At 45.7% G+C, this 17,780-nt stretch overlaps 1 protein-coding gene across 4 annotated transcripts in view; it reads left to right on the plus strand.

Moving 5' to 3' along the window:
- IQCA1 (IQ motif containing with AAA domain 1) overlaps positions 1 to 17,780 on the plus strand; it is a 157,975-nt gene that overhangs the window by 114,378 nt on the left and 25,817 nt on the right. For 3 of the 4 annotated variants that reach the window (XM_046644267.1, XM_046644269.1, XM_046644270.1), the window contains exons 14-15: positions 2,060 to 2,167; positions 6,221 to 6,420. In XM_046644267.1, the coding sequence (XP_046500223.1) occupies positions 2,060 to 2,167; positions 6,221 to 6,420 (308 nt within the window). The remainder of the gene's footprint in view (positions 1 to 2,059; positions 2,168 to 6,220; positions 6,421 to 17,780) is intronic. The other variant, XM_046644268.1, reaches the window with a different exon arrangement.

A 17,780-nucleotide genomic window follows, 5' to 3' on the forward strand; every position in this document is an offset into this window, starting at 1 on the left:
GGTTGGTTGCAGCCTTGGGGCCTCTTCCAGTCCCCACCTCTGTCCTGCTCCCCGAACCTGGGTGCCCAGCTGCCCTCGGGCTCCCGTGGCCCAAACTGACCTCGTCATTCATCCCTCATCCTGTCCCCTGGTGGTTTGCTGGCAATCTTCAGCATTCCTTGTCTTCTCCTGCATCACCCGATCTCTGCCTTCATCTTCGAGTGGCCTTCTCCCTGTGTGCATGTCTGTGTCCAGATTTCCCCCTTTTACAGAGGACACCAGTCGCTGGATTAGGACCCACCCTAGTGGCCTCATCTTAACTAATTACATCTGCAATGACCCTGTTTCCAGATAAGGTCCCATTCTGAGATGCTGGGGATTAAGGCTTTATAAGGGGACAGAATCCAACCCATAACAGAGTCCCTGTTTCTTTTCTTTCCATTGTTCTGGTTTCTTTGTCATTTCTCATGCCCTCTACCTCAAATACCTTTTCATCCTCCCTTTCCTTCTTCCCTCCCTTGTGGAAGAGAGGGTGTCCATGCAGGGAATCCGGAAGTTTCTGAGTTCGGAGTCCAGAAACGGGAAGCGTTGATGGCTTCCACGCTGGGCAATAGCAAAACACAGTGATATGCCTTCAGAATGACTCTCATCACTGGGCAGTCAGCCCGGGTTCATCGTGTCCTCCGTTCTGTGGGAGCCAACACCCACTAATTCAGCTTAGTCTAATTGGTCTAAATAAAATCTGTTAGGTTCTAGAAAATATGGTGCATCTGGATATTAATATAGATTTACTTAAGCAGGAAAATTGCAATCACTTTCATTTCACCTCTAATGTCATATTTACAGCAATTACACGCTGGATTTAATGGTGACTTCAGGATCTCTTCCTACTCTAGTGAAGGCGAAATTAACCGCTCGTCTATTTATTACCTGCTCATTAAAAAGCGTGAGGATCCGAAGCTGGAAGGGGAGATTTCATTATCTCTCGTTCTCCCCACCAAAACCCATTGTCCTTGCCAAGGACTTTATTTTCTGTGTGGAGTCTTTGAAAGGCTGCCCTTCACAACAAAACAGTGATCCTTATCTGGTTTTCAACTCCAGTTTTCTTAGCATTTGAAGATGCTTTAAAGCTTCTGATATTTTCAGTATTTCATACACACACAAATGTATTTTTTCAGTATTTTCCTATACACGTAAGTGTGTTTGTCACGCATTTGAAACATCTAAAGCTCTGTAAGATTCATCCTTGTTATAGAAAGGAAAAGTCAGAAGAAATGATCGAGACACTGTGATCCATTCTTTGAATATTTTCCTTTCAGATTCAGGTACATCAAGAGAGACTCGTACGAGTGTGTAAAGGTCCATCCTCATGACAAATGGCGACAGCCAAACTAATTTTCTTGGTGACCTTATCTAAATTAGTTAGAAAATAACACTTCAGATTTATGACTGGTTGCAATTAAGCCCTTTGATGCTTTCTAATTAAACCTGTAAAGATTTATTTCTGTATTATTCCTTGGGTAATCCTTTAAAAATGATAAAAATGTAAATGAATATTACCCTCCAAAGGAGCTGTTTCTGTTTATCCTAAATTAGACTCATATCTTTCCTTTCAAATGATTATATTTCAGGTTCCCATTTTACACTGCTCCAGTACAAATTTCACGCCCTGATCTTAAATAATTTATTTTTAAACTTTGCACAAATGTTAGACGTAATCTCTTGGAATAGAAATAAAACAAAACCTGCTCTATTGTAGTCTTCTTTGCATGTCCCTCATTTTAGAACTTGGTTCCACTTCACGTAGCCAATATTCAAAGGTTATTTTAAAAAAATATTAGAAGGGTAGTATCATCGTCAAAATAAAGCATTTTACTATAGCCATGTAGCAATATTCAAAATTTCTTCAAGGCTTTATCTGAGCAAAAATGTGTTCTTCATAGTGACTCTCCATAATAAGATTATATTTGCTCAGAAATGTTCAATTTGTGTTCTGTGTTAATTATGCAAGTGCTGAAATTACGCAGCTCCGACCAGCATGGTTTCTCATTCATGTGTCCTCTGCTTCTTCTCTCCCCAGGTGAGTACAGCTACCTGGGGACTACTCTTCGCCAGGTGTCTATAGAGCCCATGCCTTCCCTCTTGGATGTCAGACAGCTCATCGCCCTGTACGGGGTCTTGCCACTAGGTAAAGACTCCTCGCGCCCTGTTGTGCCTTTTCCAGAAGCAGGGGTGTGCTGCTTGCTGGCTTTGACGGTGTCTTCCTGGCTGGTGTCAAAGTGCGTTGTGGCTTAACTCTTCCTCTTGAGAATTCTGCGGGAGGCTAGTTCCATTGTGACGGTGCATCCCGGAACCCACAGAAAGGCCCTACCCAGGAGCATGTCTGTACCGTTGTTGAAGGCCTGCTTAACATTCTGGGCCGAAGGTCCTGTCAGCCGTCCTCTGGAGAGATCGCAGCCAAAGCAAGCACCTGCAACTACAATTAAGCAACTAGGCAAAGGGCTAAGGCTAGGCCTGCCTGTTACACACAGGCTTCTGTTACTCGGTCCCTTCCAGAACTGGCCCTTCGGGAGTCAGTGACAGTGTGCTTCATGGACCTAACAGATCAAGGCTCTGCCAGTTTTCACTGAAGTCCAGTCTAAGTGCTAAATGAGATTCCATCGTGATTGTTCAGACAGACGGCCCGAGGCTCTGCAGTGCACCAGAGGTGCCAGGAGGGTGGGCTCTCCGTAACGGACATGTCTGCTGCCCTCATTCACGTTTATTTTTTATGACTACATGTATGGCCTGATTCACCTGGGGCAGAGGCAGGAACTCCAGCCAGGCTGTGCTCTGGTGACAATTTTGAAATAGAAATCACATTTTGTTTCTTTAATTTGCTTTAAAATGAGATGGAAATAGTTTGGACACGTAATATTGTTCCACTTTACTTAACTAAGAATGTAAACCTATTGGCAAGAAATAGTTCATTCCTCTTTTAACTTAATGCCAGAAGTAGAAAATGGAATTTGGGGCCAACATAAATAACATATATGTGTATATAATAAATATATAATACTTTTGGGGTCAACAAAATAAATACTTTTATATTATTATTTATAATATATATTATAGATATAATTTTATATTATTTATAAAACATAATGTCTATAAATATTTATGGTGTTCCTGTAAATAAAATAAGTAGATTAGCTCTCAACCTTCATCACAGCTGGAAGGTGGTAGAACAGAGAGCACGAAGAGCTGACTGGTTTTTAACGGAATTCCTCACAAATGAGAATGTGGGATATTTCATCCTCGGCTGGCGGATTCCAGGTGATGGATGTCGTGTCCAAGCTGGCTAGAAAGCATCAGAAGAAGGTTGTTCTGGAAGCATCCTGTTCAGACCCTCCTTTTGTCAGTGAGGACCCTGAAGTCCCTATGGGCTACCGACCTCTCCAGGACCACAGGCAGCGGGCGCTCGTTCTCATGACCGGTCTGTGTGTGTGTAATGCACAACCAGATCAGGATGACAGAGAAGTGCATTCGCTGATCAGCCTTCGAGTGCTTCGCTGAAATTTCATACATGCAAAGTAGGATCCTGTTACAAAAAGGAGTGTGCTTGTTGGCCCCAGTCGCTCAGGTCACTCTTGCCAGGACGAACCAATGGGGTCGCTCGGCACAGGGCACTGAGGACCCACTGCAAGGCCACTCTCCAGCCCTGGCCAAGCCTCACAAGCTCCTGCTGGCCTCCAGGCTTTCAGGAGCCTCAGCCTGGGCTCCTAGGACCAGATTAAAGCTTTGAAAGCCCCCTGGGCACATAAGGGAATGCCCAGGAAGCACCTGGGCAGCATTCCCCCTCTGTCCAGGAAATATCACTGTCCCCCCAGAGCGTGGAGGGAGAGAAGGAAGGGGCAAGGGTGCTCACGGAGCAGAAGCAGCTGCTCGGGAGTTTTAATACGTTGTCTCACTTCCCAGTAGAAGCCATCCAGGTGGACATTGGACCTGCTTTTACAGATGAGTAAGCGTTTCAGAGTCCAGGGTTAGGACACAGGACACTGGCCTCCCTGTGAATCTTTAACCCTGCCAACGTTGAGAAGGGTGAATGCACAAAAGCCTGCAGATTTCCTCTGTCTCTTAGTCAGTCTACAGATTTTTTTTAAACCGCCATTAAAAAGTGAAATGGACAGGAAGAGCTGTGGGCACTGACCTGTGCGCCCCTATTGACTCCCCAGCCACCCCAACCCCATCTGATGCGCTGTCCAGAAGTCAGCGACGCCCCAGGGGCAGAGGCCTTCCTGGACCGGCCTCTTCACCTCTCTGAATGACCTTGGTGACCACTCCCTTCATTCTGGAAAGTCACTTCCATGGAGTAAATGACACACATGCTCCTGGGTCTTCCCCCACCTTGTGCCTGTCCCTGCTGCTGCCCCCTCCCCAGATTCTGTCCTCAGCACTATTCTGTCCTCCGCCCACGCCTCTCAGGACCTCTCCCTGCCCCTGGGCCTCAGCCAGCACCCTCAGCAAATCTGCAGCCCCCAACTACCTTCTAGGGACCCCATGGCTGGCAGCAGTCTGTGTCCCCACCCCTTTCTGTCCCCTGCTACCTTGCCAATCAGAATTATCTGCCATTCACCCAGTACCCACCTGACTTCCCGCTCCAGGCCTGCCGTCATCGTGTCCCCGCTCCCTTGGAATCTTCTCAAACGTCCCCTTCACTACACATTCCAATTCTGCCCCTTCTTCAGAGGCCAGATCAGATGCCACCCTCTCCTGAAGTCCGGCCTGAGCCACCCCATCTGCCAAGCTGGCATTAGTTTCCTCTCTGAACTCTCTGTGGCTCTCATGGATCTTAGCACTATTTGCCTCCCGTTCTAGTCACATCTGCTCAGGTTTAGCTCCCCTCCTGGCCGTAAACTCTTTACAGCAAATCCTGAGTCTTCTCCACATTGGAACCCCCAACAGCCCCGGCCCGGACACGAACTGAACAGCCCTCAATACCTAGGAGTTGAACGGAAGACCCAAGGAATGGCATCTCTCTCCTGTCCTGGAAGACGGTGTCTCCTTTATCACGTTACTTGACTGTATTCCTCACTAATCACAAATAAAGCAAGCCTAGTAATCTTATTTGAAACAGAACTTGCTCAAAACTATTTTCCAAGTTTATGTGGACTATAGTAGGTAACCATAAAAATTGTTTCTAATTATTAGGTAAATTCCTTATATCTTCTCAACTACACAAGAAAAAAAAAAGGAAAGCTCAATAATTAGTATAATATTGATGTATTTTGCAGCTGATCAAAAAGTGCCCAGAAGTTGGCAAGCTCTGCTTTGGCGGCCCAGGGTTCGCGGGTTTGGATCCCAGACGTGGACCTGTGTACTGCTCATCAAGCCATGCTGTGGCACTGTCTCACAAAGCAGAGGAAGATGGGCACAGATGTTAGGTCCGGACCAATTTTCCTCACCAAAAACAAAAGTACCCAGTAGTTGACCAAAAGCAAACTAACATGATGGTCAATGTTTCCATCACAAGCACTTGCCAGGATTTAGTTCCATCCACTTTATAATTACTCAGTGCCCACAAGTGCTCCACTTGGGTTCAGGAGCACAGAAGATACTCAAGCCAGAGTCCCAATCTGGGCTCGAAGGAGGTGGACAGTGTGGTTGAGAGCACTAGGCATAGAGTGACTGCATAGTAACTCAAGTCACTTTATTATCAGGTGTCAGGTTGACTCTGCCTGTACCGACAGGCTAGACACCAGGGCAGAAGAATGTCCAGGCTACTGCCACCTGGATCTTGGTTTTTCCTTTTGCCTCCTAAGAACCACTAATGAACACTCCCCAGTCCACCTCCCCACCCGCCTCCACATTCCTCTTGCCAAGCTCTCAAAGGATGTAATGCTGCCGCTGACAAGCAGAGAAGCCTCCAGCCCCCTCCCCGAAAAATGCCAGAGGTAAGTTATTGCAGGAATGTTCTTTAAATTTATGAGTTTGGGGAAAATACTAGGATGAGGGATAGGAGAGAAGCGATGTACCGAATACCCAGGGAGACCCTATGGCTGCACCTCGAGCCCCGACATAGACGTTAAAGGTGAGCCAGCTGAGACAGAAGGCGTGCCTCTGCTTCGAAATACTTTCAACACATCCATCACTGTTGCAGAAACGGGGGTCGATCCGTGGAGTCATGGCCTTGAGGAATCTGAGTCTAGGAACCACATATTTTCTTGGCAGGACTTTAGAGCCTTTCCTCTGCCTTTTTTAGGTTCTGCAGCAGTGCACGAGAAAGCTCCTTTGGTGAAATCCCTGCTGTTGGCAGGGCCGTCGGGGGTAGGGAAGAAAATGCTGGTCCATGCCATCTGTACCGAAACGGGAGCCAACCTCTTCGACTTGTCCGCAGCCAACATTGCGGGGAAATACCCCGGCAAAAATGGCCTCCAAATGATGCTGCATATGGTCTTCAAGGTATTTGTTACATGTCTTGGTTTCCAGTTCTCCTCTGTCTTTCAAACTACATTTTCAAATCCTGCAATTAGTTTCCTTAAAGCAGCTAGCACGGACCCTTGCAGTTAATTTCCTTTGGCTGACAGGCACGTCCCTCTTAAACCTCCCGATTGCATCCTCCTGTAAATTACTTACTTATTGCATCTGGCTGAGCATCCAAAAGTTAGAGACAGCTTCTTTCTTTGCATAAACACCCTGCTGTGCCATCCAGATCAGCCTCCTCCTGCCACAGGAATCCTTCCTGGAATGCTCCCACATCTCATTGAAAATTAAATCGATGATATCTGTTTTTAGCCCATCTCCCCTCAATAATGGCATCAGATATTTGCATTTTGGGGTATTCTTTCTCACATGATCAATTGCCAATGTATGGTACCTTCTGCACATCAGCTCCTGACACAGCTAATAAGAGGAGCCTGCAGGAAGCCAAGCTGACCACAGTAATGTAAATGCTCATTTATATGGCAGGGCTAGAGAACCCGGTGTCCTAAAAGATCCATGCACTCCCCAGCTCTTATCTTAGATGAGCTCTTCACTTTCCTGGATCTCCGTTTTGTCATCACCAAAATGAACGAGTCAAACCGAATGATATTGAGGTGCTCTGTCGACCCTAAAAGCAATGATTCTCTTATATAGTTCATATATAGAAGATGATGGTGATAGATAGATGATAGATGGATGATAGATGATAGACAGATGATAGATAGATAATCGCAGTTACATATAGACGCAATATGCATATATGTATACACACACACACACACACACACATAAGGATTACCAAGTTTTAAAGCATTTTGGTACAGAATATTTATATGTGATATTACAACTTCACAAGAGTTCATTTTTATTTGGTTGAGTACCTCAAGGTTATCCTTCTGCTGTTCAATTCGCTTTTAGTTGCTAGAATGCCAGATAGCCAGCTTTTGCTATATCAAAATGTACACAGAGCAGGGACCATCCCATATGTGGGGCTAGACGTCACTTCTGCATACACTTTCCAGGGGCCTCTAAAGCATGGGGAGTGGTTATAATAAACGGTTCCTCATAGGAATGGTTCCTTTTCCATATCATCCTAACGGCCATAAGTGGGAAACTGATGGCGATGGCGTTTCTTCCCTTAGCCAAATGGTCCCAACCCTGTGGCAAGTTAGGACATTCCCCGCTCTCCATTTCTCCCTTGCTGGTCCTAAAGGAATCCATGGAAAGGAATTTGGAAGAGCTGGGAGAAGGGAGAGGAAGAAGATCAATAGAGAATAAAGACTGTTAAGCTATTTAATAGAGCGCCTCACAGGGCTGGGTGTCTCACAGCTTGTTTGATTGAACCTTCACAGCAGCCCAGTGAAGAGTCCGTCCTTATCCCCATTTACAGATGAAGAGATGGGGTTCTGAGACCTTAGTAACTTGCCCAAGGCTACCGAGTTCAAGCGGCTGAGTCGGGATTCAAACCTAGGCCCTTCTCTTCTTTATCCTCCTGCACTATTGCACAAATCTTAAGGGTATATTTTCATGAGCTTTGAAAAATGTGTACAACTGTGAACCACCATTTTCAGGTGCTTTTCGGTCCTTGTATAACTTCTTTTTTGAGATTTCTGTTCAAGCCATTTGCCTACTTTCCACTGGACTATTGGTCTTGCCATTTGTAAGAGTTCTTTACATATTCTGGATACAAGATCTTTGTCAGATACATGTATTGCGAATGTTTTCTCTCATTCTCTAACTAGCTTTTTCATTTTCTAATTGTTTTGTTGTTGTTGTTTCTTTGTCCTATCAATTACTGAAAGAGAGTGTTAAACCCACAACCGTGGCTGTGGGATTCTGTATTTCCCCTTCAGTTCCATCTTTGTCTCCCAGATGTTGAAGTTATGAGATGCAGCCGCGTCCCGGATTGTTATGTCTTCCTGATTGGTTATTTTATCGTGATGGAATGTCCCTTTTTGTCTTAGTAATACTCTTGGTCTTAAAGTCTGTCTAGCCTGCTCTTAATAGAGCCGCATCAGCTTTTTTTATACTCTTTTATTTTCAATGTCTTTATAGTGGAAGTGCATTTCTTGTGCATAGCACGTGGTTGAGCGTTGCTTTCTTATTCAGTCTGACAACATATGCCATTGAGTTGGAGCATCGGCTCTGTTTACGTTCAATGCAATTATTCCTATGGTTGAGTTAGGTCTACCATTTTGCTGTTTCTTCTCCATATGTTCCATTTCTTTTTTCATTCTTCTGTTTCTCCTTTCCTGCCTTCTTTTGGGTTAACTCAGTACTTTTTAGTATTTCATTTGCATCCCTCAATTGTCTTCTTAGCAATGCCTCTTTCTTATTTTTTAGTGATTGCTCTACAGATTACAATAGTCATTTTTAACTTATCATAGTCTACATAGAGTTAATACTGTACTATTTTACATAAAATGTGAGAACCTTATAATAGTATAATCCATTTATTATCCCTTGTCCTTTATGCTTTTATCATACATTTTACATCTAGAAATGTTTTAAACACTACATTAGAGTATTATTATTTTTGCATTAGTTGTTTGTCTTTTAAAGAAATTAAGAGGAAAAAATGTAGTATTTTACACTTACCCACAAATTTACCATTTTTGTTATTTGTCACTCCTTTCTTTTGACCCAAGTTTCCACTTGGTGTCATTTCCCTTTCAGCTGAAGAATTTCCTTTAGCATTTCTTTTAGTCCAGGTCTGCTGGCCTCAAATTTTCTTAGCTTTCATTTTATTTATTTTTAAATGCCTTGCATTGCCTCCATTTTTGAAGAATATTTTTGCTGGACATAGAATTCTGAGTTGATACATTTTTCTTTCCACACTTTAAAGATGTTTTTCCATTGTCTTCTTCCCTCCATTGTTTCTGATGAAAAGTTACCAAAAATTCAAATTGTTGATCTCCTGTGTGTGATGTGTCATTATTCTTTGAATGGTTGTAAGATTTCCTTTTTATTCTGGTTTTCATCAGTTTGACTTGATGTGTCTAGATGTTTGTGTTTGTTCTTTGTCCTTAAAGTGCTTGTGGCTCACTGTGCTCATTGAATCTGTCAATATATGCTTTAAATCAAATTTGGGAAATTTTCGCCCTTATCTCCTCAAATATTTTTTCTGCCCCATTCTCTCTCCTCTCCTTCTAAGGCTCCAATAACATATATATTTGACTGTTTCATATTGTTCCACAAGTCACTGAGATTCTGTTCTCTCCAATTGACACATCAGATAATTTCTATTAGTCTGTATTCAAGTTTATCTACCCTTTCTTCTACTGTTTCCAATCTGCTATTAAACCTATCTTATGGACTGATTCTGTACTTCTGATATTTTCCTTTTCAGTTCTAGAGTTTAAATTTGCTTATTTTTTGTAGGCTTCGTTTCTCTGCTGTAATTCTCCATCTGTTCATTCAATATGACTATCTTTTCCTTTAAGTCCTTGACTTAACAGTTGCCTTATGATCTTTATCTGCTAATTTCAATACTGGGTCATCTTTGGGTGAATGTTTCTATTTGGCTGATTTGCCCTTGACTATGCATCACATTTTCCTGTTTCTTCATATGACTAATAATTATTTTATTGTATGTTAGACATTGTGGGATGATATGTTGTTGACATTCTGAAGCACATTGAGCTTTGTCCTAAAAGCCAGTTAAATCGCTGACTGATCAGCTTGAACTTACGGAGTCTCTGTTTTCCATTTTGTCAGTGTGGGGATCTGTTTTGATTTTGCCCATAGTCCAGGGTAAATCCCTTCATCCTGGAATATAGTCTTTACTTTGAGGCTTCCGTAGCAAGCCTGAGGTGTTTACCAAGCTCCTCTAACTTGGCATAAGCTCAGATCTGTGCTCAGTTCTTTTAGTTTTCCAGCTCTTGCTTTCCACCAAGCTTCTTGGAATCTTCCCTCCTGTGTGCACACTTCCCAAGTTAGCCCAGGATTTCAAGGCAAGTTGGAATTTAAAGACCGGCAGCCTGATTTGTGGCCTCTGTGTTCTTAACCACCAACTCTAAGCACTAAATTCCTTGGAGGAAAAGTAAAAGAAACCCATCTCTTGCCCAAGAGAACACCTAAATTCATTCATTCTAAACACCACATTTTGTTGACATTGTCAAGTAACAGACAGAAGCACACAAATATAGAAATTGGCATTTCATAAGCATCTATATATCCCAGATCCTTTTCTACATTTCTCTGTATTAATTCATTCCATCCTCACAACAGCCTTATGAGATAGGCACTATCATTATGCTCATTTTACTGATAAGAAAACTGAGGCACAGAGCATTTAGGTAATTTTGCTGGGTTGCAATGTGATGCACAGTCTGGATCCAGAGCCGCCAGGTTTGATAACTTCATTATTCAGACTCTCACTGAAGTAGGGCTGAACTACACCTCTCTTCTCCCACCTACCACATGGCTCAGTCACTCCTGGTGTGACTCTGGGACACAGCTAACATAATGTCATCATGATGTTTATCCACCTAGGCCACTCCGTGTCAGAGTGCCTGACACACACCTCATTAAGCTTCACCTTCCCTGTGTATATAACTGATTAATGAAAGACCCAGAGGTCGCAGGAGTAGGAGTCATTCAATTAAAAATCGCACACAGCGAGGCCCCTGCATCCTGGTGTGACTGACAGAGCAGCTATCTGCCTTGCAAAGAGGTATTTGCTTTTAATTAACCGAGGGAAAGCGGGAAATTATGCCCATGCTGGTAAAGCAATGGCAGGAAGCCATAGTGCGTTCCTGTGTTATGTGAGCCGTAGAAGGGGGCCCGTGGCTTGAGTACAGCAAGATCTGTAGCATTTGCTGGAGAAGGTGAAATAACAGAAGGGCCTGGTTACTCATCACATCTTCTTATAAAGAATTCCTGTTACTGAATTCATCTCCAGAGAGTAAAGAATGCAACTAAGTCTCTGTAGCATGGTGGTTGAGTTCACACGCTCTGCTTTGGTGGCCCAGGGTTCTCGGGTTCAGATCCAAGGTGTGGACCTACACACCGCTCATCAAGCCATGCTGTGGTGGCATCCCACATACAAAATAGAGGAAGACTGGCACAGATGTTAGCTCAGTGACAAACTTCCTCAAGCAAAAAGAGGAAGATTGGCAACAGATGTTAGCTCAGGGCCAATCTTCCTCACCAAAAAAAAAAAGAGGAAACTGTTCATAATCTCACTTCTGACTGGTGGCATTTGCTTCACCCACAACACCTTGCACACGTGGAAACACCCTGGGGATGAGAGTCTCTGATTCATTTCATAAGAACCAAATCAAATCCATTTTGTTACCATTGCTTTTGGAGGGTTCCTTTATTTGACACACAATAACTTCAATAGATTAACAGCTGGGGGGGTTCCTTTAAGAAATGTGATTACATGGGGCTGGCCTGGTGGTGTAGCAGTTAAGTGAGCACATTCCGCTTCGGCAGCCCAGGGTTCTCTGGTTCAGATCCCGGGTGTGGACATGGCACCACTAGTCAAGCCATGCTGTGGCAGGCATCCCACATATAAAGTAGAGGAAGATGGGCGTGGATGTGAGCTCAGAGCCAGTCTTCCTCAGCAAAAAAAGAGGAGGGTTGGCGACAGATGTTAGCTCAGGGCTAATCTTCCTCAAAATATAAAAAAAAAGAAAGAAATGTGATTACTGTACAAGTAAACAAATGTTATTTAAAATTCTCTCCTCTACAAAACCTATATGTGGAAAAGAATAGACATCCATTTCACAAGGAAACAGAAATGTTTCTAACAATTAAGGAACACATGTAAATGATTAATATTTAACATATGTTTTGTGGACAAAAGAAGTTACGAAGGCAAGACACCAGCCTCCTCGGGTTTATAGCAGTAAATTGGGTGTGGAGGAGTAGGAAGGACTCTCGTTGTCTGGCCAGGAGTCCAACATGTGCTGAGGAGTTTTACACAGTGTCTTTTTTAATTGCACCCATCCCTGATGAGGCAGGAATTAATGTCCCCAGTCTACAGACAAAAAAGACTCAGGCCCAGAGAGCTTAATTTGAGCAAAAAGACAAAAGAGCTAAAGGGCTGGCATCTGAATTTAAGCCTAGCTCTGAGTGCAGAGCCGTCACATGGCCCCCAGCCAGCCTCTGGGGGAGTGAAGGCTCCGTCACGCCCGGCCCTGTGCCTTCTTGGTGACCCAAGGGCAAGGCCATTCCTGGGCCAAAGTATCAGCGGGGGGCATTCCGGCATGAGACCATGAAGGAACTGGAAGTTGTTGCATCCTGTTGGCATACCCGCCCGGGATGGCTCTTCTTCCTGAGTTACCCCTTCCATGACCGTGCAGCCCCTCATGAGAAGGCCAGCGGGGACGGGCTGAGCCCAGGAAAGCAGGCCGGAGCAGAGAACTCCTCATCCTGAGCTCTGCGTCTTGGGAGAGATGTTCTCTCTTCCCCGTGGTCCTCGCGTCCTCCCTCTCTTCCTTTGCACATGATCCGGCCACTGAGGGCTACAACCGGAGAGAGAGCTGGCAGAGCAGCCTACGGAGGCCGCCTAGCCAGTGTCTGGTCTAGGCCACGTGGCCCACACTGGCCTGCGAGCCCGGACAAAAGGAGGCTGCGATGCTGCTGGTGCCTCCTCGTTGGGCTCACAGCCAACAGCCTCTGGCCTCAGGCCAGAGGATCCTGCCCAGATGTGCTGGTGTCAACAGCTGGGCCAGGAGTCAGGCGATGGGGAGCCCAGCCAGCTCTGTTTGTATAGCTTACGGAGACTCCCTCCTGGTTAATAACGCAAACAAGGGCATTGTTGCTATTGGTGGGTGATTTTTGTTTTAAGCACACAGATGTGTAATAAATATGTTAGTCCCACCTTTGCAAGAAGGAGAAAGCAAAGATCTACACTTGACCCCAAAAAACAGCTGCTCAAGTGAGAGAGAGAAGAGAAGAGAAGAAAAAGGTAGAGAAGAGAGGAGGGGAAGGGAGAGGAGGGGAGAGAGAGAGAAACAGGACGTAGCCCTTTGTTGCAGGAAGGCAGGGGCTGGTGACCGTAAGACCTGATGGGTCTGCCATCTGAAATCCAGGTCCCCTTCCACTGTGTCCTGGAGACAGTTTCAGGTTGAGGAAGGGAGCGGACGTAGGCATCAAAGATTTTTTCTTACATAGGCTCTATATTTTAGAGCAGTTTTAGGTTCACAGCAAAATTGAGCGGGAACTCCAGAGCAGTCCCACGTACCCCCTGAGGTGGGGTGGACTCCGCAGGGGGAGAGGGCGCCAGACTGCAGATGCCCCGGGCGCCGTCTCTCAGGAGGCTCTGTGACAACTTTCTGCAGGCTGTAAGTCACCGTCAATACAGTGGGCATCTGCTCTTGTTCTGTGCTGGCATAACAGGGACGAGCTGGGACCCGGCGCGATGTCACAGGCATTAAGATTTTTAACCGACTTGGAAACACTTAGAGCAGAGGGTGCCTGAAATGTGGGTAAAACGTGCCGTGGGAGGCTGAGTCTGGCCTTGCACACGGCATCCACCCCTGTGCTTCTCAGAGTTGGCCCAGAGTCCGTGCGTCTGGCGTGAATCCATTGGCCCTAGTGTAGTCGGGAGTGGGCCGGGAGGAGGAGAGGGCTCCGAGGAAAGTCCGGATGACTTGTAAGCCTGATGGCTGGCACCGTCCAGACACCTTCCTCTGGAGTACAGCCTGACAATCAGCAATAGCGTCCACGTGTTCCTGTCACTAACGCTGACTTGGCTCCCCCCGCATCACCTGTCACAGTCTAGCAACAGTGCCTGCATCCCCACTCCCTCCTGGTCCTCTCCTCTGCCTCAGTTTGCCTTCCTTTCCATCCAGGGTAGGCTGAGCCAAGCTCCTGACTCTTTAATACACCTCTGCTCTTCTTCTGATTATCATTTATGGTTTATGCCAGCTAATACCCAGTGAGGACTTGAAGTAACTTCCACAATCTCGTAAAAGCTAATGCAGGGAAATAGAAGTTTAAAATAGCACTTTAAAATAGTGGAAATACAGAACAAAATGTCTTCACATATTAAGTATATTAAAGAATTTAAACAGAATCTAAGTGACTGCAGTGCAGGAAAGTGAGCCCCACCTCTCCAATAACCCATACCTTTCCAACTCCTCCCCAATTTGGCAGCACCTCGCTGGTGGCTGCCTGGTGACTGTGTCCGGCAGCTCCCATTCAGATGTAGGAAGCTACCACTCTGCAGGCAGGGACCATGTCTCTCAGTTCCCAGATGTCCCCTGCCTCCCACCGTGGAGCCTGACACATCATAGATGCTCAGCAAATATGTATGGAATGGATAGACGGATGGATGGGTGGGTGGATGGGTGGGTGGGTGGATGGAAGAATGGATGGATGATCCTTTTCAGTTTGGTAAACTGAGACACAACCACTGAAAAAAATAGCTAGTGTTTTCCTGGAGTTCTCTTTGGCAAGCAAAATAGGACCCTTTCGAACAGAACTTCCAAGGCTTCCAAGAGTCATTTGAGCAGATCTTGTTACGAACTCAAGCATGCCAAACACAAACAGGTTTTCATCGTTAAGCCATTATATCCTAACCCAAGAGAATCTAATTCTGATGGTGAATGTTTGACAACGTCTCTTTGGAGGATACAGAAGATCAAATCCATAAAACTCACATCAAGGGAGATGTCTTAATTGTTTGATCGAGCTTCCAAGAATCTGACAAAGCACATGTGGGTGGAAATTTGTCTTTATTCCAGAAGTGACACAAAACTGAAAACCTGTAGCGATATTTGCTAGGACTGAAGAGCCCTCTACTGGCAGCTGAAGTAAACTACCTTTTGTAACTTCCGAAAAGTTCAATTATGAATTAATTACATTTAATTGCCCATGACCTCAAACTATCTGTGAGTAATTTAAATGACGGCTTTTCATCGCTAAATGAAAATGAAAAGAGCAAAGGATACCATTTTTCATTAACAAATTAGCAAAGAGGGTTTTTTTTATTGCTAATACTTGTTGCGAAGAGTGTAGAAGCCAGATCCACTTCTTATGACTGGAGGGAGTATAAATTGAGACCTCCCAGGAAGGCAGGTTGACAACACACATAAAAACATGAACAACACACAGCCCGCCGATCCTGTAGCTTCTCGTGAGGCTGGCGTTGTTCTAAGGAAATGGCCAGTCATGTGCCCAAAAGTGTTCCTCTGAGCACTGTGGTTTAGTTAGAGTGCGGAAACCATCCACATGTTCAAAAACAGGGGCTAGATCAATAAATTATGAGACAGCATGTTAAAATGATGTTGGAGAAGGAAATTTCATACTAAGGGAACAAGAATATGAAGCAGCGAATGTGGAACAATTTCAATTTTGCAAATACAGAAAAAAGTCTGCAAAGATAGGAAGTTCTCAATGGAGGGGGTGAAGAGTGTTGTTGAAGTCAGTCTGCATATGTATTCTGAAATCTTTACTAATGAATTTGCAATAACAGTCAGAAAGGACCGAATTTCCAGCAGACATGTCTTCAGAGCTCAGCCCTGGTGCATCGGCAAATGTCCCTTGTGTCACCGGCACTGCCTGTGCCAGAAGGTCCGTGGCGCAAGGAAGACCAGCCCTTCTTATCTCCAAGGTCATCTCTGCCCCCTTCCCTCCCCATCCCACGCCATCTCCAAACTCTGCGCTGCCTGTCTTTCTGAAAGACCTTTCTCTGTCTCTGTCTCTGTTGCATTCATACCTCAGCTCCCTGACACGTGGCTTCTGTCCCCTCCATGCCCTGAGACAACACCAGTGACCTCCTGGTCATCAGACCCTCAGGCCAGCACTGGCCGCCGCTGCCCACTCCCTTCCTGCACCTGTGTCTTCTCTGGGCTCTGGGGACGGCTCTGTCTTCTGTGCCCCTTTTTCCTCTTTGGTGCTGCTCTTCCTTCTCAGCATCCCCCCCCACCCCATCAACGTCTTCACCTGGTGGTCCCACCTCCAGCCCTCGTGTGCCCTCATCCACTCTCCCCCTTTACTTGGGAATCCCTCCATCCATTCCCATGGCTCCACTCTATCGTTGGCTGCAGCCCCAGGCCACCCTCACACCCTCACGTCTGCCTCCTCTTCTACTGGGGGGCTCCTTGAGGGCAGGGGCCCCCGCACCTAGCTCAGTGTCTGGCGTGTCAACGCTCCTCTGTAAACATTTCTTGATGGAAGAGATGAGAGAATGGCTCTCATTCTACATGCTGGGCCAAAAATAATACAGCCAGTCTTTCTTCCCCATGACTGTCTTTCAACTATTTGAAAACAGTTAACTTACCCCCTTGAGTCTTCTTTCACCCAAAGAAAAGAGCCTCAGTGCCTTCGGTCCTTCCTGGTGGGAGGTTTTCCTCCTGGGAATGCCCAGTTTTCCATGCCTCTCTTCTCTGCCCAGAACTGAGCACGGTCACCAGGTGTCCCCTGACCAGCTGGCCACTCAGGAAGGTCAGGAAAATCAGAAATTCAGGCTCAGGAGGACAAGAGAGTGATAGTTTTAGAGTTCGTCCTGCTGGAATGAAAGATGATGGTGGAAGATACAGGTCAAGGGTAACGAGATGCTCTGGAAGAGGCCTCATATGTCCCACGCAACATGGCAGCGTGCTGCCTGGTTCACAGCACAGGCCTGGGGTGTTGGGCAGACCCAGGTCTGACTCGGGGTCTGACACTTCTCCGGTCCTGGTGGGGCACATTCCTTGCCCCTCTGTCTACCTCAGTGACCTCACATATAGAAGGGGGGAAGGTGTGGGACGTGCTTGGCATGGTATGTGGCACGTGGCGAGGGAGGGCAGAATGGTGCCGTAGATACCAAGACACTTTGCAAATAAACGTTCCTCGTATTGTTACCATGAAAGAACTCGCTTTGAAATGTTTTCTGTTTCATTTGATCATAATCGAGCCCTTCCAAACCACATCACCGCCAGAGTCCTCCACACAGCCCTGTGGGCCCCGAAGCAGGTGGCGGGGCCTGGGAAAGAAATTCCTGCACAGGTGCATGTGAAAAATACAGGAAGTGTGGAATTCCCCATGCGCTCTGAAAGAGCATCAAGTTCAGGGAACAATGGTTAACTTTCCACATTCAATGGAACGGTGGGGCCAGGTTTTCAAAACAACTTTAAGCAAGGTGCCAGAAATAAGACTGTTGGTCTGAAAAGGATCCCCAGCTAAGAAGATTCCTGTATCTCAAGTCCATCCAGGCAGCTGACTTTGTTAAAAGCAGAAAGAGGAAAAGTGCCACTGAAGTCCTTGGTACCCACATCTGCGATTCCCATTAAGAAAAGCCAGATTGGGAGAAGAGAGACGCACAAATGAAAACTATGGAAAATCCTCTGCTTGCCAAATGGCCATGGGAGAGGCGAGGTCTGTGGCATCGACAAGAGCACAGT

This window comes from Equus quagga, chromosome 17 (assembly GCF_021613505.1).
Source record: "Equus quagga isolate Etosha38 chromosome 17, UCLA_HA_Equagga_1.0, whole genome shotgun sequence".
NCBI classification, from domain to species: Eukaryota; Metazoa; Chordata; class Mammalia; order Perissodactyla; family Equidae; genus Equus; species Equus quagga.